We start from the raw sequence: 18062 nt of genomic DNA, 5'->3' as shown, positions 1-18062 counted from the left end.
ATATATATATATATATATATATATATATGAGTATATCGTCGATCTGAAAAGGGAGGTAAGAGATGAATCTCTACGACCGATAACAGAGAACCTATGAAATAGACCCCGTAGAAGGAGATCATTGAATTCAAATAGGCAATACTCTCCTCACATCCCTCTGACATTCACTGCACGCTGAGAGGAAAACCGGGCTCCAACCTGCTGCGGAGCGCATATCAACGTAGAATCTAGCACAAACTTACTTCACCACCTCCATAGGAGGCAAAGTTTGTAAAACTGATTTGTGGGTGTGGTGAAGGGTGTATTTGTAGGCATTTTGAGGTTTGGGAAACTTTGCCCCTCCTGGTAGGAATGTATATCCCATACGTCACTAGCTCATGGACTCTTGCTAATTACATGAAAGAAAGAACAACTTTGGGTTTCATGCCCCTTTAAACAAGACAAATGCCACACCAAATAACACACTGTCTTGCTGGTGATGTATCCTCTTTACATAGGTCCTTGTTTGGTTATGTACATAATGCTGAAAAAAAAGACTATACCAAGTAGTCTGGTATATGGTTCTACTAGATATGTGAGGAAACTAACCTCTCGGTGAGTACAAATCATGATATATATATATAGATAGATAGATGGATAGATAGATAGATAGATACACACACACACACACACTTCCTTATTTAAAAATTGGAAAATTGTGGTAGGGATTTTATTACCTTGACTAGTTTCATATGGTTCTGCTTTCCTCTTACGATTCCTCTGTTCATTCTGCTTCTTCTCTGGAGTCTGCTAAAGAAAAATCTATTAAAATAACATAGAAATGTGCACTTTTGAACTGAAATATATAATAGCAGCTAATACCGCTCTAAATAGTTTGGGACTTATGAGTACATTTTCTGTTAAACATAAATCAGGATTAACTTTTAGGAATTGAGTATTTTCTTACCTTTTCAATGGGGCATGTTTAACTCTAATTGTTAGAGTTATTAGTTATTTATATTAATACTGTTATACTAATACACCCTTTCAAAGATTTGTAACAGCATGACTGCATGGGATTTTTATTTCAGATTTGTTTTAGGATTCTATATAAAAAAGAAGTGTAATCAATATGAAGAAAAAAAATGAAAGGGACATTCCAGCCAAAACTGGAATCCAAATGGATGCATTTCAGTTTTGAATAGAAGAAGTATTTTTGTAACATAAATATGGTAAAGTGAAATAATACTCAGTCCCACTGTGACCAGTGTTAGAGGAAACAGAGGCACCAATCAAAGAAAAATGGAAATTAAAGTGGATGGTCAGAGTCAAGTGCCACAGTAAGCTCTTCATAGAATACTGTGTAAGGCTAAAACAAGAAAATGTATGCTTACCTGATAATTTAATTTCTTTTTTGACACGATGAGTCCACGGATCATCTTAATTACTAATGGTATATTCACCTCCTGGTCAGCAGGAGGTGGCAAAGAGCACCACAGCAGAGCTGTTAAATAGCTCCTCCCTTCCCTCCCACTCCAGTCATTCGACCGAAGTTAGGACGAGAAAGGAAAAGCCAAGGTGCAGAGGTGTCTGAAGTTTACAATAAACCACAACCTGTCTAAAAGAACAGGGCGGGCCGTGGACTCATTGTGTCAAAAAATAAATTTATCAGGTAAGCATAAATTTTATTTTATTTTTTAAGACACGATGAGTCCACGGATCATCTTAATTACTAATGGGATTCAATAACCAAGCTAAAGTACACAGATAATACGGGAGGGACAAGACAGGGAACCTAAACGGAAGGCACCACTGCTTGAAGAAGCTTTCTCCCAAAAACTGCTTCAGCCGAGGCAAAAGTGTCAAATTTGTAAAACTTTGAAATAGTGTGAAGAAAGGACCAAGTTGCAGCCTTGCAAATCTGTTCCACAGAAGCTCCATTTTTGAATGCCCATGAGGAAGCAACAGCCCTCGTGGAATGAGCCGTAACTCTCTCGGGAGGCTGCTGTCCAAAAGTCTCATATGCAAAACGTATGATACTCTTCAGCCAAAAGGAAAGAGAAGTACCAGTAGCTTTCTGTCCCAAACAAAGAAGAAGACTGACGAAAGTCCTTAGTCGCCTGCAGGAAAAACTTTAAAGCACGGACCACATCCAAATTATGCAGAAGTCTTTCCTTCTTAGAAAAAGGATTAGGACACAAGGAAGGCACAACAATCTCCTGATTAATGTTCCGATCAAAAACAACCTTAGGAAGAAATCCTAAATTGGCACGTAAAACTACCTTATCTGAATGGAAAATAAGATAAGGAGACTCTAATGCAATGCCGAAAGTTCTGATACTCTCTGAGCAGAAGAAATAGCAACAAGAAATAAAAAAAACTTTCCAAGATAATTTAATATCTAAGGAATGCATAGGCTCGAACGGAGCCCCTTGAAGAACATTGAGAACTAAATTAAACCTCCATGGAGGAGTAACTGGTTTGAACATGGAGGAGTAACTGGTTTGAACACAGGCATGATCCTAAGGCCTGACAAAAAAGATTGTACATCTTGGACATCCGCCAGACGTTTGTATAACAAAATAGATAAGGCCGAGATTTGATCCCTTAGGGAACTCGTTGATGAACCTTTCTCCAAACCTTCTAGGAGAAAAGACAAAAATTCTAGGAATCCTAACTCTACTTTATGAGTGGCCCTTGGATTCACACCAATAGAGATATTTCTGCCAAATCTTATAGTAAATACTTCTAATTCATGGTCTCTATAACCGAGCCAGAAAACCCCCGCTTGGATAAAATTAAGAGTTCAATCTCCAAGCAGTCAGCTTCAGATAAACTAGATTTGGATGAAAGAAGGGTCCCTGAATCAAAGTCTTTCCTCAACGGAACTCTCCAAGGTGGTAGAAATGTCATCTCCACCAGATCTGCATACCAAATCCTGCAAGGCCAGGCCGGTGCTATGAAGATCACCAAGGCCCTCTTCTGTTTGATTCAAGCAATTACTCGAGGAAAAGAAACAAACGGAGGAAACTGGTATGCTATATTGAAGATCCAAGGGACCGTCAGAACATTTATCAGTTCCGCCTGGAGGTCCCTTTAGCCCGACTCATATCTCAGGAGCCTGGCATTCTGTCGCAATGCCATGAACTTTAATTCCGGCTGATATCAGTAAAGAATCAGGCTGGAGAACACTTCCGGATGGAGAACCCACTCCCCCGGATGAAAGTTCTGCCTACTCAGGAAATCCACCTCCCAGATGTACATCCTTGGGATGTGGATTGCGGACAGGCAGCAAGAATGGACCTCCGTCCACTGAAATATTTTGGATATATCTGTCATCGCCAAGGAACTCCTCGTTCCTCCCTGATGATTGATGTAAGCCACTGACGTTATGTTGTCCGGCTGGAACCTGATAAACTGTATCGAGACTAACTGGGACCAGGCCAGAAGAGCATTGTAGATCGCTCTCAGTTCCAGAATGGTTATTGTAGAACAGACTCCGACCGAGTCTATTTGAGTCTTTAGAGAGCCGCAGACTGCTTCCCACCTTAGAAGGCTGGCATGTGTTGTCACAATCACCCAAGGAGGTCTGCGTAAGCAGGTCCCTTGGGAGAAATGATCCAAAGACAACCACCATTGCAGAGAATCCCTCGTCTCCTGCTCTAGAAGTGAGGAGACCAATCCGGATAATCTCAGTACCATTGCCTCAGCATGTTTTACTGTAGAGGTCTGAGATGGAAGAGAGCAAATGGGATGATGTCCTTGTCGCCCCCATCAGCCCGATTAACTCCATGCACTTAGCCACTGATGGCCGAGGAGTGGACAGAAGGACTAGACAAGTATTGATAATCTTTAGTTTCCTGACCTCTGTCAGAAAATTCTTCATAGACAGGGAGTCTATTACAGTTCCCAAGAAAGTCACCCTTGTATCTTGAATTAAAGGGACACTGAACCCAAATTTTTTCTTTTGTAATTCAGAAAGAGCATGCAATTTTTTTTTTATTTTTTTTTTAACTTTTATTTTCAACCAGCAGTATATACAAAAGAAATCCACATCTTGCGCCACGCAGGGCCCTATGTTTTTTTTTTTTCAAAATAACATGGTATACAATAAACCAGATAATACTGTATAACAGAAGTAATTTAACAATATTAATATTATCAATATTTCACAAAGTTGATGCCATTGCATCAAAGGTAACATACATATTGCTGGGGATTTTTAAATTTTTCTTTCCCTTAGACATCACTAACAAAAAATAAGAACACTCAAAATATATCTTATCAAAACCTTATGAACAAACAAAAAAAAGAAAAAAAAGAAAAAACAGAATTTATGTTTACCTGATAAATTACTTTCTCCAACAGTGTGTCCGGTCCACGGCGTCATCCTTACTTGTGGGATATTCTCTTCCCCAACAGGAAATGGCAAAGAGCCCAGCAAAGCTGGTCACATGATCCCTCCTAGGCTCCGCCTACCCCAGTCATTCGACCGACGTTAAGGAGGAATATTTGCATAGGAGAAACCATATGATACCGTGGTGACTGTAGTTAAAGAAAATAAATTATCAGACCTGATTAAAAAACCAGGGCGGGCCGTGGACCGGACACACCGTTGGAGAAAGTAATTTATCAGGTAAACATAAATTCTGTTTTCTCTAACATAGGTGTGTCCGGTCCACGGCGTCATCCTTACTTGTGGGAACCAATACCAAAGCTTTAGGACACGGATGAAGGGAGGGAGCAAATCAGGTCACCTAAATGGAAGGCACCACGCCTTGCAAAACCTTTCTCCCAAAAATAGCCTCAGAAGAAGCAAAAGTATCAAACTTGTAAAATTTGGTAAAAGTGTGCAGTGAAGACCAAGTCGCTGCCCTACATATCTGATCAACAGAAGCCTCGTTCTTGAAGGCCCATGTGGAAGCCACAGCCCTAGTGGAAGGAGCTGTGATCCTTTCAGGAGGCTGCCGTCCGGCAGTCTCGTAAGCAAATCTGATGATGCTTTTAAACCAAAAGGAGAGAGAGGTAGAAGTTGCTTTTTGACCTCTCCTTTTACCAGAATAAACAACAAACAAGGAAGATGTTTGTCTAAAATCCTTTGTAGCATCTAAATAGAATTTTAGAGCGCGAACAACATCCAAATTGTGCAACAAACGTTCCTTCTTCGAAACTGGTTTCGGACACAGAGAAGGCACGACTATCTCCTGGTTAATGTTTTTGTTAGAAACAACTTTTGGTACGTAAAACCACCTTATCTGCATGGAACACCAGATAAGGAGGAGAACACTGCAGAGCAGATAATTCTGAAACTCTTCTAGCAGAAGAAATTGCAACCAAAAACAAAACTTTCCAAGATAATAACTTAATATCAACGGAATGTAAGGGTTCAAACGGAACCCCCTGAAGAACTGAAAGAACTAAGTTGAGACTCCAAGGAGGAGTCAAAGGTTTGTAAACAGGCTTGATTCTAACCAGAGCCTGAACAAAGGCATAAACATCTGGCACAGCTGCCAGCTTTTTGTGAAGTAACACAGACAAGGCAGAAATCTGTCCCATCAAGGAACTAGCAGATAATCCTTTTTCCAATCCTTCTCGAAGGAAGGATAGAATCTTAGGAATCTTAACCTTGTCCCAAGGGAATCCTTTAGATTCACACCAACAGATATATGTCTTCCAAATTTTGTGGTAAATTTTTCTAGTTACAGGCTTTCTGGCCTGAACAAGAGTATCAATAACAGAATCTGAGAACCCTCGCTTTGATAAGATCAAGCGTTCAATCTCCAAGCAGTCAGCTGGAGTGGGACCAGATTCGGATGTTCGAACGGACCTTGAACAAGAAGGTCTCGTCTCAAAGGTAGCCTCCATGGTGGAGCCGATGACATATTCACCAGATCCGCATACCAAGTCCTGCGTGGCCACGCAGGAGCTATCAAGATCACCGACGCCCTCTCCTGATTGATCCTGGCTACCAGCCTGGGGATGAGAGGAAACGGCGGGAATACATAAGCTAGTTTGAAGGTCCAAGATGCTACTAGTGCATCTACTAGAGTCGCCTTGGGATCCCTGGATCTGGACCCGTAGCAAGGAACCTTGAAGTTCTGACGAGAGGCCATCAGATCCATGTCTGGAATGCCCCACAGTTGAGTGATTTGGGCAAAGAGTTCCGGATGGAGTTCCCACTCCCCCGGATGCAATGTCTGACGACTCAGAAAATCCGCTTCCCAATTTTCCACTCCTGGGATGTGGATTGCAGACAGGTGGCAGGAGCGAGTCTCCGCCCATAGAATGATTTTGGTCACTTCTTCCATCGCCAGGGAACTCCTTGTTCCCCCCTGATGGTTGATGTACGCAACAGTCGTCATGTTGTCTTGATTGAAACCGTATGAACTTGGCCCTCGCTAGCTGAGGCCAAGCCTCGAGAGCATTGAATATCGCTCTCAGTTCCAGAATATTTATCGGTAGAAGAGATTCTTCCCGAGATTAAAGACCCTGAGCTTTCAGGGATCCCCAGACCGCGCCCCAGCCCATTAGACTGGCGTCGGTCGTGACAATGACCACTCTGGTCTGCGGGAGGTCACCCCTTGTGACAGGTTGTCCAGGGACAGCCACCAACGGAGTGAGTCTCTGGTCCTCTGATTTACTTGTATCTTCGGAGACAAGACTGTATAGTCCCCATTCCACTGACTGAGCATACACAGTTGTAATGGTCTTAGATGAATGCGCGCAAAAGGAACTATGTCCATTGCCGCTACCATCAAACCTATCACTTCCATGCACTGCGCTATGGAAGGAAGAGGAACGGAATGAAGTATCCGACAAGAGTTAGAAGTTTTGTTTTTCTGGTCTCTGTCAGAAAAATCCTCATTTCTAAGGAGTCTATTATTGTTCCCAAGAAGGGAACTCTTGTCGACGGAGATAGAGAACTCTTTTCCACGTTCACTTTCCATCCGCGAGATCTGAGAAAGGCCAGGACTATGTCCGTGTGAGCCTTTGCTTGAGGAAGGGACGACGCTTGAATCAGAATGTCGTCCAAGTAAGGTACTACAGCAATGCCCCTTGGTCTTAGCACCGCCAGAAGGGACCCTAGTACCTTTGTGAAAATCCTTGGAGCAGTGGCTAATCCGAAAGGAAGCGCCACGAACTGGTAATGCTTGTCCAGGAATGCGAACCTTAGGAACCGATGATGTTCCTTGTGGACAGGAATATGTAAATACGCATCCTTTAAATCCACCGTGGTCAAGAATTGACCTTCCTGGATGGAAGGATTGTTCGAATGGTTTCCATTTTGGACGATGGAACCTTGAGAAACTTGTTTAGGATCTTGAGATCTAAGATTGGTCTGAACGTTCCCTCTTTTTTTGGGAACTACGAACAGATTGGAGTAGAACCCCATCCCTCGTTCTTTTAATGGAACAGGATGAATCACTTCCAGAAGATAACCTTGGGAGACTATTTCTAGCGCCCAAGGATCCAGAACATCTCTTGCCCAAGCCTGAGTGAAGAGAGAGAGTCTGCCCCCCACCAAATCCGGTCCCGGATCGGGGGCCCGCATCTTATGCTGTCTTGGGAGCAGTGGCAGGTTTCTTGGCCTGCTTTCCTTTGTTCCAGCCTTGCATTGGTCTCCAGGCTGGAGTGGCTTGAGAAGTATTACCCTCCTGCTTAGAGGACGTAGCACTTGGGGCTGGTCCGTTTCTGCGAAAGGGACGAAAATTAGGTTTATTTTTGGCCTTGAAAGACCTATCCTGAGGAAGGGCGTGGCCCTTGCCCCCAGTGATATCAGAGATAATCTCTTTCAAGTCAGGGCCAAACAGTGTTTTCCCCTTGAAAGGAATGTCAAGCAATTTGTTCTTGGAAGACGCATCCGCTGACCAAGATTTTAACCAAAGCGCTCTGCGCGCCACAATAGCAAACCCAGAATTTTTCGCCGCTAACCTAGCCAATTGCAAGGTGGCGTCTAGGGTGAAAGAATTAGCCAATTTAAGAGCACGAATTCTGTCCATAATCTCCTCATAAGAAGAAGAATTACTAATAATCGCCTTTTCTAGCTCATCGAACCAGAAACACGCGGCTGTAGTGACAGGGACAATGCATGCAATTGGTTGTAGAAGGTAACCTTGCTGAACAAACATCTTTTTTAGCAAACCTTCTAATTTTTTATCCATAGGATCTTGGAAAGCACAACTATCTTCTATGGGTATAGTGGTGCGCTTGTTTAGAGTAGAAACCGCCCCCTCGACCTTGGGGACTGTCTGCCATAAGTCCTTTCTGGGGTCGACTATAGGAAACAATTTTTTAAATATGGGGGGAGGTACGAAAGGTATACCGGGCCTGTCCCATTCTTTATTAACAATGTACGCCACCCGCTTGGGTATAGGAAAAGCTTCGGGGGGCCCCGGGGCCTCTAGGAACTTGTCCATTTTACATAGTGTTTCTGGAATGACCAGATAATCACAATCATCCAAATTGGATAACACCTCCTTAAGCAGAGCGCGGAGATGTTCCAACTTAAATTTAAAAGTAATCACATCAGGTTCAGCTTGTTGAGAAATTTTTCCTGAATCTGAAATTTCTCCCTCAGACAAAACCACCCTGGCCCCCTCAGACTGGTGTAGGGGCCCTTCAGAAACAATATCATCAGCGTCCTCATGCTCTTCAGTATTTTCTAAAACAGAGCAGTCGCGCTTTCGCTGATAAGTGGGCATATTGGCTAAAATGTTTTTGATAGAATTATCCATTACAGCCGTTAATTGTTGCATAGTAAGGAGTATTGGCGCGCTAGATGTACTAGGGGCCTCCTGTATGGGCAAGACTGGTGTAGACGAAGGAGGGGATGATGCAGTACCATGCTTACTCCCCTCACTTGAGGAATCATCTTGGGCATCATTTTTACTAGATTTTTTATGACATAAATCACATCTATTTAAATGAGAAGGAACCTTGGCTTCCCCACAGTCAGAACACAATCTATCTGGTAGTTCAGACATGTTAAACAGGCATAAACTTGATAACAAAGCACAAAAAACATTTTAAAATAAAATCGTTACTGTCACTTTAAATTTTAAACTGAACACACTTTATTACTGCAATTGCGAAAAAGTATGAAGGAATTGTTCAAAATTCACCAAAATTTCACCACAGTGTCTTAAAGCCTTAAAAGTATTGCACACCAAATTTGGAAGCTTTAACCCTTAAAATAACGGAACCGGAGCCGTTTTTATATTTAACCCCTTTACAGTCCCTGGAATCTGCTTTGCTGAGACCCAACCAAGCCCAAAGGGGAATACGATACCAAATGATGCCTTCAGAAAGACTTTTCTATGTATCAGAGCTCCACACACATGCAGCTGCATGTCATGCTTTTCTCAAAAACAAGTGCGCCATACCGGCGCGAAAATGAGGCTCTGACTAAGATTAGGGAAAGCCCCTATAGAATAAGGTGTCAAAAACAGTGCCTGCCGATATTATTTTACAAAAAATACCCAGATTAAATGATTCCTCAAGGCTAAATATGTGTAAATATCGATTTAGCCCAGAAAATGTCTACAGTCTTAATAATCCCTTGTGAAGCCCTTATTTACTGTCTGAATAAAAATGGCTTACCGGATCCCATAGGGAAAATGACAGCTTCCAGCATTACATCGTCTTGTTAGAATGTGTCATACCTCAAGCAGCAAAAGACTGCTCACTGTTCCCCCAACTGAAGTTAATTCCTCTCAACAGTCCTGTGTGGAACAGCCATGGATTTTAGTAACGGTTGCTAAAATCATTTTCCTCATACAAACAGAAATCTTCATCTCTTTTCTGTTTCAGAGTAAATAGTACATACCAGCACTATTTTAAAATAACAAACTCTTGATTGAATAATAAAAACTACAGTTAAACACTAAAAAACTCTAAGCCATCTCCGTGGAGATGTTGCCTGTACAACGGCAAAGAGAATGACTGGGGTAGGCGGAGCCTAGGAGGGATCATGTGACCAGCTTTGCTGGGCTCTTTGCCATTTCCTGTTGGGGAAGAGAATATCCCACAAGTAAGGATGACGCCGTGGACCGGACACACCTATGTTGGAGAAAAAAAAGATAATTAATCTGACCCTCTCCTCACCTACCAGACTCCAAGAAGAACAATCTCTGAGTTTTTGAAAGGGAAAATTAGATAGTCTATTTCTCTCTCCTGGAATGTCTTTATAAATGCTGCCCATTTATTTAAAAAGTTCCTTATGTCCAATTCGCTATCAATGTTTGTATCTTTTTGTTCCAGGACACATTGCTTTTTCAAGTAATTTCTGACTTCGGAAATAGTCGTCAAGGCTCTCGATTTCCATTTCTTGCAAATCAGATATCTAGTGGCTAAAATAGAGAGATTTACTATTTTTTCATTAGTCTGAAAGTTACATTCTGTCTTTAGACAGAATATGATTTGATACAGTGATAAAGTCAGTGTTTCTATCTTTAGTGTAGTTTTAAGCCAGAATTCTATTTTTTTCCAGAAATTTCTTATTTTTGGACAGTGCCAGAACATATGCGTCAGATTTGCCGCGGGGTAGGAACACTTGGGGCATTTATTAAATTCTTGATTATGGACTCTGAGACCTTTCTCCGGGGTGAAATATGCCCTATGAAGGAGCTTCAAATGCGCCTCCCGCTAGTTCCCAGCACCATCCTGCCTCTTTAGTTAATTCCATAATGAAATGTCTTATTTGCAGATATGCAGATAAGTCTTTGTTAAGGAAATTAAATTTAGCTTTCAGTTCCTCAAAGGACTTGACATATTTTCTGTCTTTTTCTATTAGATAATGCAATCTATCTAGGCCGCTATTGTGCCACCTATTAAAGACTTCTGAGTTTATACCTGCTTGGAATTGCGGGTTCCCTATCAGGGGGAGATAGTTTGATACGGTAGTGGTTAGTGAAAGAAGCTTAGTTTCCTCCAAGCCTTCATCGGATTCAATATGGTTTTGAATCTTTTAATCTCTGATGGGAGATCCTTGGGTGAGGAGTGTATCAGAGCTGCTGGGAGATAAGGTTCACATATATTTAATTCAAGCTCGTTATTTAAAATATAGTTTTTGGTAAAAATCCAAACCGGGTATTATACGAGCTAGGAGACTAAGATTATAGAATCTAATATTTGGTATTGCTAAGACACCATATTCCCGTGGTGTGGCAAGTTTCATAAGGGATATTTTGGGTCTTTTCCTTTGCCATATAAACTGTCTAATTGAAGTGTTAAGCGAGCGGACATCTTTTTCTAGTAAAATTAGAGGTATATTTTGAAGGATATACAAAAGTTTGGAAGAAGGATCATTTTGAATAATTCTGCTCGACCAGATATTGATAATGGTAGGTCCTGCCATACCTTGAGTTTCTCCTTAATGTGAGTTAACATGGGAGATATGTTAATTTTATAAAGGTCCCCTATATTGCTTGGTATGTGTAAGCCTAAATATTTAAAGGAATCTGTGACTACCTTAAAAGGAATATCTAGAGTAGAACTGTTGTTTTTCCTAAGCCAGAATATTTCGGATTTTAGCTTGTTCACCTTGTAGCCCAAAAAGGAGCCAAAGTGATCAGTTATTTGAATAAGTTTTGGTATATTTAGCTTAGAGTTAGATAGATCATTAAGAGATTCCCTTATCATAATTGCTAGCGGCTCGATAGCTATGTCAAAAAGAAGAGGAGAGAGGAGGCAGCCCTGGCGCGTGCCTCTGTCTATGGCAATCGGAGAAGAGATGATATTGTTTATTATTAATCTTGTATGGGATTGGTTATGTAAGTTTTCTATAAATTTAAGAAAGTTGCCTGTGATCCCAAATTTTGTTAAAGATGTTATTATATGGCTAAAAGTTACAGAGTCAAACGCTTTTTCTGCGTCGATTGATAAAATAGCCAAGTCCGGGAGGCCCTCTCTCTCCGCCGCTGAAGAGGATGAATTCTGAATATAGTCTAGTGTAACAAGGAGCTCTCTGATCTTTGCCGCGGAGTTACGTTTGTTCAAGAAACCTGCTTGGTCGGTGTGTATTATTTTTGATAAGATGATCTGTAATCTGTTTGCTAAAATGGAAGATAGAATTTCATAATCTGAGTTTAATAACGCAATTGGTCTGTATGACTCTTTTTGCGTAGGATCTTTCCCTGCTTTTAAGATCAGAGTAGTATAAGATGAGGAAAAGGAGGGTGAAACTGGCTTGGCATCAATATTGATCTTGTTGTATAGATTACATAAGTAGGGTGCGATATCTGTTGATAGAATCTTATAAAATTCGTTTGGTAGTCCATCTGGGCCGGCTGCTTTGTTCGCGGCAAGTTTAAGAATTACTTTCTCTATCTCTTCCTTTGTAATAGGGGAATTGAGGATAGCAGTTTCTTCAACCGAGGCTATTGGGTGTATAATTCTACTCCAAAACTCAGAAGCTTTCTCTATATCATATCCTTTGCATGTGTATAAGTCTTGGAAATAATTTAGAAATAGATTGGAAATTTCTTCGGGCTTCGAGAATTGTTTCCCTTTATGTTAGAGTTCTTCAATAGCTGGTTTCTTTCCCTCATTTTTAACCAGTCTAGCTAACATTTTTCCAGATTTATTACCAAATCTGTATAGTTTGGCCTGGAATCTAAGGTCTTTATGTGTTTCTCGAGTCATTATAAAGGTATCTCTAGCGCTTTTAGCGCGGATATATTTAGCCCAATTTAAGGGAGACTTTTCAAGTAAAAAGCGGTTATAGGAACAAATCAATAAGTTATTCATTTCACTTTCTCTTGTCTTCATTTTCTTAGTTAGAATAGCTATGTAAGAGATAATTTCACCTCTGAGCACTGCTTTTGCAATTTCCCAGAATATATCCGGGCGCTGTATATAGTCGCTATTGAAGTTAGCATACTCAAGGAACTTGTTTCTGAGCCAGTTTTTAAATTTTAAGTCTGTGATTAGGTAGTAAGGGAAGAAAGAAAAAACGAGCGAGTTTGGGTTTTAAGTGATCTAGATGGAGCTCAAGAGAGATAGGCCCATGATCAGATAGAAGAATCGGCATTATTCCAGCTTTTACTCGTGTTATGGATATGTGTTCATCAATTAAGAATAGGTCGATCCTGGAAAGGGTCTTGTGGGCTTTAGAGAGGCAGGTGTAATCTTGGGTGTTGGGGTTTTGTACTCTCCAAATATCACGTAGGGCTAGGTTTTGCTTAATTTTACTGATCATTTTAGAATCAAGGTTATCTTTTTTTCTGCTTTAGCTGTTTAACATTTCTTCTAAGTCTATCTAGGGGGCACTGTGGTGCCATGTTGAAGTCTCCTAAAATCAAGTGGCCTTCACTAAGTAGCAGGAGTTTGGACTGGATAAAGTTCCAGAATTCTGGATCAGAAGTATTTGGTCCATATATATTACAAAGTGTATAAATCGCCTGAACCACCTTCAACTTAACCAGGACGAATCTCCCCCCGGGATCGGCCTCAGAGTACAAAATCTCCATTTGTGGTCTTTTCCCAATTAATATAGCCACACCCCTTTTTTCCCTACACTTGGGGCAGCAAAAAAAAACATAATTTATGTAAGAACTTACCTGATAAATTCATTTCTTTCATATTAGCAAGAGTCCATGAGCTAGTGACGTATGGGATATACATTCCTACCAGGAGGGGCAAAGTTTCCCAAACCTCAAAATGCCTATAAATACACCCCTCACCACACCCAGAATTCAGTTTAACAAATAGCCAAGAAGTGGGGTGATAAAAAAGTGCGAAAGCATATAAAATAAGGAATTTGAATAATTGTGCTTTATACAAAAACCATAACCACCCCAAAAAAAGGGCGGGCCTCATGGACTCTTGCTAATATGAAATAAATGAATTTATCAGGTAAGTTCTTACATAAATTATGTTTTCTTTCATGTAATTAGCAAGAGTCCATGAGCTAGTGACGTATGGGATAATGATTACCCAAGATGTGGATCTTTCCACGCAAGAGTCACTAGAGAGGGAGGGATAAAATAAAGACAGCCAATTCCTGCTGAAAATAATCCACACCCAAAATAAAGTTTAATGAAAAAACATAAGCAGAAGATTCAAACTGAAACCGCTGCCTGAAGTACTTTTCTACCAAAAACTGCTTCAGAAGAAGAAAATACATCAAAATGGTAGAATTTAGTAAAAGTATGCAAAGAGGACCAAGTTGCTGCTTTGCAAATCTGATCAATCGAAGCTTCATTCCTAAACGCCCAGGAAGTAGAAACTGACCTAGTAGAATGAGCTGTAATCCTTTGAGGCGGAGTTTTACCCGACTCAACATAGGCAAGATGAATTAAAGATTTCAACCAAGATGCCAAAGAAATGGCAGAAGCTTTCTGGCCTTTTCTAGAACCGGAAAAGATAACAAATAGACTAGAAGTCTTTCTGAAAGATTTAGTAGCTTCAACATAATATTTCAAAGCTCTAACAACATCCAAAGAATGCAACGATTTCTCCTTAGAATTCTTAGGATTAGGATATAATGAAGGAACCACAATTTCTCTACTAATGTTGTTGGAATTCACAACTTTAGGTAAAAATTCAAAAGAAGTTCGCAACACCGCCTTATCCTGATGAAAAATCAGAAAAGGAGACTCACAAGAAAGAGCAGATAATTCAGAAACTCTTCTGGCAGAAGAGATGGCCAAAAGGAACAAAACTTTCCAAGAAAGTAATTTAATGTCCAATGAATGCATAGGTTCAAACGGAGGAGCTTGAAGAGCCCCCAGAACCAAATTCAAACTCCAAGGAGGAGAAATTGACTTAATGACAGGTTTTATACGAACCAAAGCTTGTACAAAACAATGAATATCAGGAAGAATAGCAATCTTTCTGTGAAAAAGAACAGAAAGAGCAGAGATTTGTCCTTTCAAGGAACTTGCGGACAAACCTTTATCTAAACCATCCTGAAGAAACTGTAAAATTCTCGGAATTCTGAAAGAATGCCAAGAAAAACGATGAGAAATACACCAAGAAATATAAGTCTTCCAGACTCTATAATATATCTCTCTAGATACAGATTTACGAGCCTGTAACATAGTATTAATCACAGCGTCAGAGAAACCTCTGACGAAGAATCAAGCGTTCAATCTCCATACCTTTAAATTTAAGGATTTCAGATCCTGATGGAAAAAAGGACCTTGTGACAGAAGGTCTGGTCTTAACGGAAGAGTCCACGGTTGGCAAGAGGCCATCCGGACAAGATCCGCATACCAAAACCTGTGAGGCCATGCCGGAGCTACCAGCAGAACAAATGAGCATTCCTTCAGAATCTTGGAGATTACTCTTGGAAGAAGAACTAGGGGCGGAAAGATATAGGCAGGATGATACTTCCAAGGAAGTGATAATGCATCCACTGCCTCCGCCTGAGGATCCCGGTATCTGGACAGATACCTGGGAAGTTTCTTGTTTAGATGGGACGCCATCAAATCTATTTCTGGAAGTTCCCACATTTGAACGATCTGAAGAAATACCTCTGGGTGAAGAGACCATTCGCCCGGATGCAACGTTTGGCGACTGAGATAATCCGCTTCCCAATTGTCTACACCTGGGATATGAACCGCAGAGATTGGACAGGAGCTGGATTCCGCCCAAACCAAAATCCGAGATACTTCTTTCATAGCCAGAGGACTGTGAGTTCCTCCTTGATGATTGATGTATGCCACAGTTGTGACATTGTCTGTCTGAAAACAAATGAACGATTCTCTCTTCAGAAGAGGCCAAAACTGAAGAGCTCTGAAAATTGCACGGAGTTCCAAAATATTGATTGGTAATCTCACCTCCTGAGATTCCCAAACTCCTTGTGCCGTCAGAGATCCCCACACAGCTCCCCAACCTGTGAGACTTGCATCTGTTGAAATTACAGTCCAGGTCGGAAGCACAAAAGAAGCCCCCTGAATTAAACGATGGTGATCTGTCCACCACGTTAGAGAGTGTCGAACAATCGGTTTTAAAGATATTAATTGAGATATCTTTGTGTAATCCTTGCACCATTGATTCAGCATACAAAGCTGAAGAGGTCGCATGTGAAAACGAGCAAAGGGGATCGCGTCCGATGCAGCAGTCATAAGACCTAGAATTTACATGCATAAGGCTACCGAAGGGAATGATTGTGACTGAAGGTTTCGACAAGCTGCCATCAGTTTTAGACGCCTCTTGTCTGTTACAGACAGAGTCATGGACACTGAATCTATTTGGAAACCCAGAAAGGTTACCCTTGTCTGAGGAATCAATGAACTTTTTGGTAAATTGATCCTCCAACCATGATCTTGAAGAAACAACACAAGTCGATTCGTATGAAATTCTGCTAAATGTAAAGACTGAGCAAGTACCAAGATATCGTCCAAATAAGGAAATACCACAATACCCTGTTCTCTGATTACAGACAGAAGGGCACCGAGAACCTTTGTAAAAATTCTTGGAGCTGTAGCAAGGCCAAACGGCAGAGCCACAAACTGGTAATGCTTGTCCAGAAAAGAGAATCTCAGGAACCGATAATGATCCGGATGAATCGGAATATGCAGATATGCATCCTGTAAATCTATTGTGGACATATAATTCCCTTGCTGAACAAAAGGCAAAATAGTCCTTACAGTTACCATCTTGAACGTTGGTATCCTTACATAACGATTCAATATTTTCAGATCCAGAACTGGTCTGAAGGAATTCTCCTTCTTTGGTACAATGAAGAGATTTGAATAAAACCCCATCCCCTGTTCCTGAACTGGAACTGGCATAATTACTCCAGTCAACTCTAGATCTGAAACACAATTCAGAAATGCTTGAGCTTTTACTGGATTTACTGGGACACGGGAAAGAAAAAATCTCTTTGCAGGAGGTCTCATCTTGAAACCAATTCTGTACCCTTCTGAAACAATGTTCTGAATCCAAAGATTGTGAACAGAATTGATCCAAATTTCTTTGAAAAAACGTAACCTGCCCCCTACCAGCTGAGCAGGTTACGTTTCTGGCTGGCTTGGATTTATTCCAGATTGGAGATGGTTTCCAAACTGAAACTGCTCCTGAGGATGAAGGATCAGGTTTTTGTTCTTTGTTGAAACGAAAGGAACGAAAACGATTATTAGCTCTGTTTTTACCCTTAGATTTTTTATCCTGTGGTAAAAAAGTTCCTTTCCCACCAGTAACAGTTGAAATAATAGAATCCAACTGAGAACCAAATAATTTGTTACCCTGGAAAGAAATGGAAAGTAGAGTTGATTTAGAAGCCATATCAGCATTCCAAGTCTTAAGCCATAAAGCTCTTCTAGCTAAAATAGCTAGAGACATAAACCTGACATCAACTCTGATAATATCAAAGATGGCATCACAGATAAAATTATTAGCATGCTGAAGAAGAATAATAATATCATGAGAATCATGATGTGTTACTTGTTGCGCTAAGGTTTCCAACCAAAAAGTTGAAGCTGCAGCAACATCAGCCAAAGATATAGCAGGTCTAAGAAGATTACCTGAACACAGATAAGCTTTTCTTAGAAAGGACTCAATTTTCCTATCTAAAGGATCCTTAAACGAAGTACCATCTGACGTAGGAATAGTAGTACGTTTAGCAAGGGTAGAAATAGCCCCATCAACTTTAGGGATTTTGTCCCAAAATTCTAATCTGTCAGACGGCACAGGATATAATTGCTTAAAACGTTTAGAGGGAGTAAATGAATTACCCAATTTATCCCATTCTTTGGAAATTACTGCAGAAAAATAGCATTAGGAACAGGAAAAACTTCTGGAATAACCACAGGAGATTTAAATACCTTATCCAAACGTTTAGAATTAGTATCAAGAGGACCAGAATCCTCTATTTCTAAAGCAATTAGAACTTCTTTAAGTAAAGAACGAATAAATTCCATTTTAAATAAATATGAAGATTTATCAGCATCAACCTCTGAGACAGAATCCTCTGAACCAGAAGAGTCATTAGAATCAGAATGATGATGTTCATTTAAAAATTCATCTGTAGGGAGAGAAGTTTTAAAAGATTTTTTACGTTTACTAGAAGGAGAAATAACAGACATAGCCTTCTTTATGGATTCAGAAACAAAATCTCTAATGTTATCAGGAACATT

General features: G+C 40.5%; 1 protein-coding gene across 1 annotated transcript in view; it reads right to left on the bottom strand.

Annotated features, from left to right (window-relative positions):
• Positions 1 to 18062, bottom strand: part of LOC128663856 (serine/threonine-protein kinase tousled-like 2) — an 894029-nt gene that overhangs the window by 726423 nt on the left and 149544 nt on the right. Inside the window, exon 7 of the mRNA XM_053718402.1 lies at positions 717 to 786. Within this exon, the coding sequence (XP_053574377.1) occupies positions 717 to 786 (70 nt within the window). The remainder of the gene's footprint in view (positions 1 to 716; positions 787 to 18062) is intronic.

The sequence above is a fragment of the Bombina bombina genome, chromosome 1 (genome assembly GCF_027579735.1).
Source record: "Bombina bombina isolate aBomBom1 chromosome 1, aBomBom1.pri, whole genome shotgun sequence".
NCBI lineage: Eukaryota > Metazoa > Chordata > Amphibia > Anura > Bombinatoridae > Bombina > Bombina bombina.
The sequence above is the reverse complement of the archived record's forward strand: the minus strand, read 5'-3'. Positions and strand labels throughout refer to the sequence as shown.